Source organism: Podarcis vaucheri (assembly GCF_965113315.1).
Source record: "Podarcis vaucheri genome assembly, chromosome: 7".
NCBI lineage: Eukaryota > Metazoa > Chordata > Lepidosauria > Squamata > Lacertidae > Podarcis > Podarcis vaucheri.
In genome coordinates, this window is record NC_138765.1 from 11,857,217 (window position 1) to 11,868,605 (window position 11,389).

At 46.2% G+C, this 11,389-nt stretch overlaps 1 protein-coding gene across 1 annotated transcript; it reads left to right on the forward strand.

Moving 5' to 3' along the window:
• Positions 1-1,713: 1,713 nt before the first annotated feature.
• LOC309537637 (cell adhesion molecule CEACAM16-like) lies at positions 1,714-7,712 on the forward strand (the record flags this gene model as incomplete). Its single annotated transcript, XM_082232529.1, has 3 exons — positions 1,714-1,777; positions 4,612-4,983; positions 7,441-7,712. 3 exons carry the CDS (start codon positions 1,714-1,716, stop codon positions 7,710-7,712), a joined length of 708 nt encoding a protein of 235 aa, XP_082088655.1.
• Between the last annotated feature and the right edge of the window lie 3,677 nt (positions 7,713-11,389).

Below are 11,389 nucleotides of genomic sequence, written 5' to 3' on the forward strand. Positions count from 1 at the left end.
TTGATATTGGTTGCTTATTTCAAAGTTATGTTTTATTATCACATTTTTGTATTGGATTAGATTTTTACAATATCTATATTGTCATTGTCCTATAAAGAACAATGAAATTGAAAAATCTACATAAGACATTCAAAATCCCCTAAAAACTCTGAAACCCCATTTTAAAATACAATATACTATAGAGACTCCTTATACTGGTTTAGAACCAGAATTGCATTTGGGTAGAAACTGTTTCTCAGGTGGCTAGTCCTGGTCTTTATAACCCTGTACTTTCTTCCAGAAGGAAAAAGCTGAAAGAGATCATTTCCGGGGTGCGCACTATCCTGCGCTATTTCTGCGGCTTTCTTATGGCACCTGACAGCATAGATTTGATCCAACGTGGGAAGAGTGCACCCAATTATTATCTCCGCAGTCTTTACAACCCTGGACAGCATCCCTGACCGTGCAGCTCCCAAACCACACACAGAGACCATAATACCCTCTCCACAGTACAATGGTAAAATGCCATCAACATTGTTTTTCTGGAGGATTCTCAGAAAATATAACCTCTGCCATGCTCTCTTCATCAGGTCTTTGCTGTTTTCTCGCCAGGTTAGGTCATCTCTCAACTCCATTCCCAGAAATCAAAACACCGAGACCTGTTCCACGCACTTCCCCTCAATAATAAGTGGCTGAATATTCAATTTACATTTCCTAAAGTCCACAATGATCTCTTTTGTTTTATTTAAGGAGTAAGTTGTTTTTCCTGCACCACTACCCCAACTGCTCAACTTCCTTCCTATAGGCCGCCTCCCCCTCTCCAGCCGTAATTAAACCAACCACCGTTGTATCATCTGTGTTATAAGGTTGTTATGTACTGAGTTGAATAGGGTCCAAAATGCAGCAGTATGATTGGTCCGCAAGAGCCACCCAATCCAGCTCCAGGTGGAAGTGAATCCACAACCTGATTGGCCTACAGGAGAATCCCGGAATTAGCCAATCACGTGCAGCCCATTGTGTAAATAATGTATATAAAGGAGACATTCTGGGGGAACTTTCATTCCTCCTCACCACTATGAGCTGAATAAAGAGCATGAAATCCACTCTAGACTCCGAGTATATTTCAAAGGTGTACATTCCTTGAAAACCGCCTTGGGTATAGTAAAATAGAAAGGTGGTATAAACATTAAGTGCCCGACTCTGGGGTTGCGGCGCTCATCTCGCTCTATTGGCCAAGGGAGCCAGCGTACAGCTTCCGGGTCATGTGGCCAGCATGACTAAGCCGCTTCCCACTGGAGTGGTACCTATTTATCTACTTGCCCTTTGACGTGCTTTTGAACTGCTAGGTTGGCAGGAGCAGGGGCCGAGCAACAGGAGCTCACCCCGTCGCTGGAATTCGAACGACCAACCTTCTGATCAGCAAGTCCTAGGCTCTGTGGTTTAACCCACAGCGCCACCTGTGTCCCGATGTGGCCTTAGCTGAGATATATTGACTGACTGACTCAACTAGATGCAACCAATAAATGTTCTGGCTAAGTACACCCAGAACTTTCTGGTCAAAGTACATCAGGTTTACAAGTGTGGAGGAAGCAATGAAAGGCAAGAATAAGTCTTCCCCTGGGTGAGGGGAATGGGGCTCTCTGCTGGCCAACAGGCAAGGGCTTTCCGCATCTGCCTTGCCACATCTTCCAGCCCTCAGAGCCCTAGGAGCTTTCAGAAGGAAGTTGCCTGACAATGGGGCGCCACTGGGGGCTTTTCCTTGGGTGGAAAAAGAGCTGGGAGGCAGCACTTCTAGCAGGTGAGAGGGATTGGGACCCTGAGGGGTGAGGGGGGGAGGAAGACCCAAAGTGGGTTGCGGAATGGGTTACCCTTGATAGTCTTTGGTGGTGTGTAAGTGGGTTTCCGCACTGTGCTTGTCTACTTTTGGGGTTCATTCCCCAAATCGATTCATCCTGCTGTTGCTGTAGCTACTGCTGTTATTAATACAAATGATTCCCCACCACCACCAGGGCTGGATTTAGGTTTGATGAGGCCCTCAGCTACTGAAGGTAATGGGGCCCTTTATATGTCCAGCTGTCCTTTGTCAACAACAAATGGTCGCTGTTTTTTGTGTGTTGAATATATGCTATATGGTAATTTATGGACCCAACAGGTATCTAAAGCCATTTGCACATAACAAAATATAGTGGTACCTCGGGTTAAGTACTTAATTCGTTCCGGAGGTCTGTTCTTAACCTGAAACTGTTCTTAACCTGAAGCACCACTTTAGCTAATGGGGCCTCCTGCTGCCGCCGCACCACCAAAGCCCAATTTCTGTTCTTATCCTGAAGCAAAGTTCTTAACCTGAAGCACTATTTCTGGGTTAGTAGAGTCTGTAACCTGAAGCGTATGTAATCCGAGGTACCACTGTATGTATTTTATCAAAGTAATTGTTGAACTGGAATACAATTAAGAAGAAGTAGATTAATAGTGAAATACAATTAAGAAGAAGTACATGGGGGGGGGCAAGAGAGAGGGGCCGTAAGCTATAGCTTGTTTAGCTTATACGTAAATCTAGCACACACACCCCCGACAGCCAGTTCTGTTCCTATTTCTGATGCTCTCTGGGACAGAGGACCCCCACCCACTTTTGATAAGATGTGCACAAAAACAGAAAACGGCAGCAGTAAAACTCACCGTATAAATTTCTGCGCCCTATATATTGTGCAGCAATTTTGTGTATGCAAAGAGTTTATGGCTCCATTCCTTTCTTTCCCAGTGGGTGTGTCAGGAACATAGACTTTTATACGTATAGATGGAGGAGCAGCACCATTGCCAGGAAAGGTTTCAGAGTTTGGGCCTCTTTAGCTCAAGGAAAAGGCGAGTCGGAGGCGACACGATAGAAGTTTATAGAATTCAGCCTAGTGGGCAGAGAAATATTTTCCTCCCTCTCTCACGACACCAGAATTCATGGGCATCTAAGGGAGCTAAGCGTCAGAAGATTCAGCAAAGATAAAGTCCTCTTGCACACGTACTTAAACTATGGAACTCACTGCCACAAGAGGGCAAATTCATGGATCGCAAGACTATCAAGGGCTACTAGCCATGATGGCTGTGCTCTGCCTTCAAGATCAGAGGCAGTACAGTGGTACCTCAGGTTAAGTACTTAATTTGTTCCGGAGGTCCGTACCTAACCTGAAACTGTTCTTAACCTGAAGCACCACTTTAGCTAATGGGGCCTCCTGCTGCTGCTGCACCGCCAGAGCACGATTTCTGTTCTCATCCTGAAGCAAAGTTCTTAACCTGAAGCACTATTTCTGGGTTAGCGGAGTCTGTGACCTGAAGCGTATGTAACCTGAAGTGTATGTAACCTGAGGTACCACTCTAATACGTCTGAAGACCAGTTGCTTGAGATGGCAGGGGTGCCAACTTGAATAAAATAGGGGGGGGGCTAGGCATGCCCTGTCCTGCATAACCGATCACATGATGCAGTGCACGCACAACATTTGAATGACAATGCCCACCAACTTGGGGGTGAGCAGCCCCCTCAAATATTTTATTGCAGAGGCCGAAGCCCCATGGCCCCCTAGGAGTTCGCTCCTATGGCAGGAGGGGAGAGTCAGTTCCTGCTTGCCAGTTTTGCCAAAGACATCTAGTTGGCACTGTGAGAACAGGATGCTAATTAGATGAGCCTTTGGCCTGATCCTGCAAGGGACTCTTCTTATATTTCCTTTTGATCCCTCACTAGCTATATCTATTTATTTTGATTATCCCAAATTTACACACACACACACACACACGAACCGATTACACAAGCAAGCTGGCAATTGCCTGTTGACTTTTGCACATTTCTCGGGTGGGGGTTGTTTTAAAAGGAAGGCACACCCACGGCGTTCTGTGCGCATGCCCTGCCTGTACTTTACTGGCATAACAAATTTGACAAATTAAAAGATTTGACAAACAATCCAGGGGAACGCTTCCTGGTATGAACAGGTGAAGCCGAAGTTGCAAATACATGCAGGTGTGGACTGCTTTAGTCTATATCGCAATTGGGGATAATGGGGATTAACAGTGGGTCAGCAGGTGGCGCTGTGGGTTAAACCACAGAGCCTAGGACTTGCTGATCGAAAGGTCGGCGGTTCGAATCCCCACGGCAGGGTGAGCTCCCATCGTTCGGTCCCAGCTCCTGCCTACCTAGCAGTTCGAAAGCACCCCTAAGTGCAAGTAGATAAATAGGGACCGCTTTCTAGCGGGAAGGTAAGCGGCGTTTCTGTGTGTGGCGCTGGTGCTGGCTCGCCAGATGCAGCTTCGTCACGCTGGACACGTGACCCAGAAGTGTCTTCGGACAGCGCCGGCTCCCGGCCTCTTGAGCGAGATGAGCGCGCAACCCTAGAGTCGGTCACACCTGCCTGCCCCTGTCCCCCCAAAACAGTACTTCTGTCTTATCAGGATTCAACCACAATCTGTTAGCCACCATCCATCCTAATAATAATAATAATAATAGGTGTCTTTCTCTCCTGGTCATAGGATAGAGGGTTGTGTAGTAGTTGTGTAGAGACTAGTCCACTGTACAAAGGTATGTGTCCCTCAGGCTGGAAAAGATTGCCACCTCTGTCTTGATGAGAAAAATCTCTCTTATTTCCCACACTGCAGCCTCCATCGTGAGTTCTTGTTTCCTGCTAACTCAAGGCCAGGACACCATCGCCACCAAAATCTCCATCGCTGTGGAACCACTGAATCCAGTAGCAGGGCAGAGCGTCACCCTTACACCAGGAGTTGTCTTAGAAGATTTTAAAAGGTGCCGCTGGTACCGTGGGGTGACAGCTGAATCGGAGGAACTGATCTTCACCCATTCACCTCCGTTTTATGTGCCGGGAGCGGCCTACACTAGGCGAGAGACAATGGGTCCTGGCTGCTCCCTTCACATCAGGAATTTAGTACCAGAGGACTCTGGGATTTATACAGTAACACTGGACAAAAGTGGGATGCTTTCCACCACAGGCCATGTGGACATGGAGGTTTCAGGTATGACGTTCTCCAGCCCTTCTAATGCCTTTATGTCAGGGATGAGGAAATCTGTGGGCCTCCAGATCCTCAGCCAGCATGGCCAATGATCACGAATCATAGAATCATAGAATCATAGAGTTGGAATAGACCACAAGGGCCATCGAGTCCAACCCCCTGCCAAGCAGGAAACACCATCAGAGCACCCCAGAGAATGAAGGAAGTGGGAGTTGAACAACATCTGACACCATCCTGATATATCTTTAGGCACCCGGGGGGGGGGGACATTCTTCTATAAACAGGTATTTGGCCTTCAACCATCGTATGTAGCCTTTTAGATATAGGTGTGATATTTTTAATGTATTTCTTCCCCCTCTTTCCCCGCTTGGTTTTAATGTATCTACCATATTGGCCTGAATATAAGTTGCACCTGCATATAAGCCACACCTTTAAAATTTGGCAGTTTGGGGGAGGCTTGGGAGTCTCAGACGGGACGGGCGCCGTTGCCCCGTGCTCCTGGGCTGCTTCCTGGCATGGGGGGAGCCACACCACTTTGCCAATGGCATAAGGTCGTGAATATAAGCTGCACTTTCAGACACAATCAGCTGCACGGTCAGAATTTGGGGGGGAAGTGCAGCTTATATTTGGGCCAATACGGTATGTGGGGTTGTTTGCTTGGAAGTCACTTTGTTTTGGCCAGGGCAAGATGAAGGAACTAACCAAATTTTATAATTAACAATAACAATAATATCATCTGGGGAGCCACAGGTTCCTTCATGCCTAGTTTAAATGTGCCCTGAGTTGTCTCTCCTTCTGCGTCATTAAAAAACCGGAGGCATTCCTTTTAGGTTTAATTACAAATGATATCCCTGACAATCAAAGGAAAGTATTCCTTTATGCAACAACAGCTGCCAGGATGCTTATAGCAAAAAACTGGAAAGGGAGAAAAATTCCATCAATGAAAGATTGGCAAATTAAATTTTGTGAATACATACATCTGGCAAGACTCACAGCATTCATAAGGGGACAATCGGACCAGAAATTATTAAAAGAATGGGGTTGTGCTATGAAAGTATATGAAAAAACATTGTTCTGGAGTAAGTATATTGGTATGTAATGAATGATGCTTTACAGGGTTAAAGGGGGGGAAATGGTGTAAAAAAAAAAAGTACAAAGATGGATGTAATCTAACCAGACACAACAATATAGTAAGAGTAAAATTTCTGAGGTCTTAGAACAAAGGAAGGAAGTCAATATGTGTATAGGTACGTAATGATATGGTTTTTTTCCTGTAGATGTGTGCTTTTTCGTTTTTGTTTAGTGTTGTTTTGTTTCCTTTGCTTTTTCTTTTCTTTTTTTGCTTTTTTCTGGTTTTTTTTTTTTTGTATGTTCCGTTCTTTTTTGTTTGTATAGTATTATTTTGGATTCAATGTTTGTAATTTTTGTTATGATTATGCATTGAAAACAGAAAAATTAAAATAAATAAAAATAAATAAATGTCAGGCTTCAGAGGATGCAACCCCACATGGTAGGTTGCCAGGAGTGGATAAGACAAGGAAAGTTCTTACCAATGTTTTTTTATTCAGTATTCACAGAGAGAGGCTTAGAAATGCAGCCTCTTGGAGTAATGGTGTTGCTCTGATTGAAACGCTACCCCCTCTGTCTCTCCCATTATGCGTCATCACTATGGTGGGCTGAGCTGTGCCTTCTGCCTCTGAGCTCTCTGCTCTCCTACTTTCAGTGCCTGCCGGATTCTGGGAAAGGAGGGGTCTGGGATGCTTTCTAAAGACACTGAGTCTGTCAGGTGTCTCTCCCCTGGTGCCAGCGTGGTGTCGTGGTTAAGAGCGGTAGACTCGTAATCTGGTGAACTGGGTTCAATTCCCCGCTCCTCCACATGCAGCTGCTGGGTGACCTTGGGCCAGTCACACTTCTCTGAAGTCTCCCAGCCCCACTCACCTCACAGAGTGTTTGTTGTGGGGGAGGAAGGGAAAGGAGAATGTTAGCCGCTTTGAGACTCCTTAGGGTAGTGATAAAGCGGGATATCAAATCCAAACTCTTTTCTTCTTCTTCTTCTTCTTCTTCTTCTTCTTCTTCTTCTTCTTCTTCCTCCTCCTCCTCCTCCTCCTCCTCCTCCTCCTCCTCCTCCACCTCTCCCACTATTTCCCAGCTTTTCCCCTCATCTGCCTCTGAGTTGTTGTAATTCTGAACTGTCTTCTTCTTCTTCTTCTCTGGAAGGGTCAGGCTGGAGAGGCAGTCTCCACCATTTTTTCCTCTGCCCAGTCCCTGGCATTAAGTAAAGCATCCCATGTGTTTCACCTGAGAGTCTAGTCAACCTCACCCCCTCCCCAAGTGAGCCTCTCCTGTCTTGGGAAATGGTCTAAAGGTGGGGTTCCTCAATGGTCATATGCGATGGAGAATGCAAGAGCTGGGACACACAAGGACTCACCAAGGGTAAGCCTCTTTCTATTCTCTGTACAGAAATCCTCTCCAGACCAGTTCTGTTGCCTGTAGAATCGGTGCTGGCAGAGAACAGGAGCGTCACCTTGCGCTGTAGCACCTCCGACAGCTCCAATGTCAAAGTCTTCTGGTTCAAGAATGGGGAGCTCCTCCAAGCTCAAGCAGGACTCTCTGAGCAGAACAGAACCCTCACTCTAGCTGGAGCCCCCGAAGATGAATTGGGGACCTATACCTGCGAGGCCAGAAACCCCATTAGCAACGCCATAAGCAATCCCAGTGTAATAAGTGAGTAGCCTGACCATGCTGCTAATTCCTATTCTCCTCTCTTGGGGTGGGTGGGTTGTGTGCATCCAAGAGATGTTAAAAAAAAAGGTAAAGGACCCCTGACAGTTAAAGTCCAGTCGCAAATGACTCTGGCGTTGCGGTGCTCATCTCGCTTTATTGGCCCAGGGAGCCGGCCTACGGCTTCCGGGTCATGTGGCCAGCATGACTAAGCTGCTTCTGGCGAACCAGAGCAGCGCACAGAAGCGCCGTTTACCTTCCCACCGGAGTGGTACCTATTTATCTACTTGCACTTTGACGTGCTTTCGAACTGCTAGGTGGGCAGGAGCAGGGACTGAGCAACTGGAGCTCACCCCGCCATGGGGATTCGAACCGCCGACCTTCTGATCGGCAAGTTCTAGGCTCTGTGGTTTAACCCACAGTTGGTGATTACCTATTTTGCAAAATGAGAGGTGCTGAGGGCAAACCTGCCTAGCAGCTGCAATTTCCCACCTTCAGAGATAGGGTTGGTCCCAGAACATATACACGCCATGTAAAAAGGTGCGCCTTCAGCATTCACCAAAAGCTGTATAGAGAAGGTGCTAGGAATATTTCTGTGGGGAAGATATTCTACAGTTTGTTGGCTGCCACAGAGAATGCCGAGTCCTGGCTGACTCACTCGACAACTGAGGGTAGAGGAACTACAAAGAAGGATCCCTCTGCCAATCGTAACACTAAGGGTGGTCTGTAGGGAAGGAGGCAGCTTTCCAGATATTTGGGACCTATGTTGTTTGGGGCTTTAAACACTAGCATGGGCACCTTGAATTCGCCCTGGATACAAACCGGCAGTCGGCACAGTGGTTTTAGAATACTGATTAATTAAGTTCTAAAGGTAAACACAACCATTAATCTGGCCACTGCAGCCCTCAAAAGGACCTTTTTCGATTCCAGGTTCTCATTCAAGTCAAGCTGCTTGGAAGGCAGAGGACATTGCTAAGATCACTACCGGGATCTTGATTGTGATCCTGTCATTGATTGGGCTGGGGGTCTCGCTATACAGATGCCGTGAGTATGACAATGAAAGCTGCAAGCTAGAACTAATTGCTAGAAAGTTAAAGCTGGGGCTGTTGCTTACAAATCCGTATTGGGGGCAGTGGGGGGGGGGAATAAGCAGTGTGGGAACATAGGAACAGAATAGGGAGTTAGAATGTTGCCATACAGCCCATATACTGGGAAATTGCTTTAGAATCTGTATGGAACATTTCGTTAGACTTAAAATGGAGACTGATTCAGCCAAAATTAATGTTTCAGGTATACTCGACTTCACAAGATCTCTCTCTTCTCTTTGGCAATCACTCATAGCCGAGTAAGATTGTCTCCCATAAACACGGTTTTAACATTGAGTCTGTAAGTGACTGTGGAGGCCAATTCTGGATCCACACATCCTTCCACAGTGGGGACATTGGTTTTCAGGTGGGAGTTGATCACAGTGTGGATTTGCCAAGCGTGCCTTCCTCTTAGTACGTTTCTCCCTTGCGTCCTGAGTTCGAGTGTCAAAGCCCATTACACTTTTGGTAAAGGCTGTTCTCCCATTCGAGCGCTCGCAGGCCATTGTTTCCCAAATGTTGGTGTTTATACTACATTTTTTTAGATTTGCCTTGATATAGTCTTTAAACTCCTTTTGTTGACCACCAGCATTAAGCTTTCCATTTTTAAGTTCGAAATAGAGTAGTTGCTTTGGAAGATGATAATCTGGCATCTGCACAACATGACCAGTCCAACCAAGTTGATGTTGAAGAATCATTGCTTCAAAACTGGTGATACATAGTCTAATGCAGAGGAGTAATCCTGAAAAGGCCTCATTGAGGCATCTGATGTGGCATGTGACCCAAAATTCCTTTTGGTCTGAAGGTATTGTCTGCGTTAATTTTGTACTGGAGAACTCCTTTGCAGATGTCTATTTGTTTATTGCATTTTCGAAGGCAGCCCTGTTCAGGGAAGTTTTTAGTGTGTGGTGTTCTATTGTGCTTTTACTATTTTATTTTATTTTTCAACCACCCAGAATGGCTGGAGCTACCCAGTCAGATGGGCAGCACATTATTATTATTATTATTATTATTATTATTATTATTATTATTATTTCTGCCCCACTTTTCCTACAATGAGCTCAAGGTGGCATATGTTGGTTCTTCCCCGTTGCATTTTATCCTCACAACAACTTTTGTGAGGGAGGTTAAGCTCAGAGATAGCGACTGGCCCGAGGTCACTCGGTGGACTTCAGGTGGCCAAGTGAGGATTTGAACCCTCATCTCTCAGCTCCTGGTCCAGTACTCTAAGCCACACATATTGTATATTCTTAAAAAGTAACAACTAATGGAGAGCTTGAATGTTAAGATTTGGTTCCCAGTAGCCTCTCTCCCTCAGGTGGCCGATGTCGGACTGAAAATACTTCCACTGTTGAGGCACCTGAACCGCCAACATGTGACCCTCCTGCCTATGAAAATGTTGCCATTCCAGACAGGTAAGGCCTTAGATGAGCTTTGTAAGGCACCCCTGCAACGAGGCAGTCTTTCCTTTCAGTGCTGTCATTAAGCCTGGTGTTCTAATTGAAGAGAATATAAAGGAACCTGCCCTGGGTAATTTATAGGCTAGATTAAATGAGTTAAACTGAGGGTCACCAAAAGGCAATGACAATCCTGAGCTCTTCCCTGGTTGCCTATGAACCCTCTGAGCACCACACTCACACAGCCTCCTTGCACATGAGGTGGTGAGAATGGCTACCCATTTTTCCCTTGAAAAGCAAACAAGGCTGAAAAATGAAAGCTGGAAGAGAGACACTCTTTCCCGCTTCCTCCTTCAGCTCTATGACCTTTCCAAGGTTCAGATTCATTCTATTTGGATTCAGCTTTTACTGAGATCCCTTGGAAAAGGGAAACTCGTGTGTACACGCTTTCTCTCTTTCAGTTTTTCCGCGGGAGCAGAGGTGGGAGAGAAGTGACCTGAGGGCAGGCACGCCGACTCGAGAAAGAGATTGTGGGGGCTTGCGTTGCGTCCAGGCATCACGTGCGACGTCACAACATTGTGCGTGACGCCTGGACGTGAGATACGAAAAAACACCCACTGAAAATATAGGGCATAACTCACTTAGATTAATCCATTCAAATGGGCCTTTCTGTAAGTAGACGTATTTGGTACAGCCCCTAGGATGGCATCCCTGGTACTTGTTCCATTAGCAGAAGGATTTACACTGGCACAATGGACTTCCCTTCTCCTTCCCTCGAATCTGCTCTGGAGAGTCAGGGAAAGCCCAGAACAGAGTAAGGGGGCACATGGGAGTACAGGAGAAAGTTCCATTGAGCAAGCATAAATCCTTGCACTAACGGAACAAGTTACTCAGTGTTGCACTGGATGCAAGTCCTAAACTCCATGTAAAGGATGCCTGGATTCTCCAGCCAGTATAAACCAACCTATGAGAGAGCACTTATTAGCTCCTCTTTCAAAAGTGCATTCTGCTTCTAAGGTGGGGGGGAGCAGCCCATGCCATCACTGTTCTCTGGTGCTGCCCAGGAAAGCAAATAAAAGCAACACCAAAACGGGGTTGACTTTGAAGTTTCCAACCTGATGAGCCCCCGTTTTCTCTCCAGACCCCGCAGTGATGAGACAAAGTCTGCGTAGAGAAGATGTAACATGGGGACAGAGGAGCCCACCA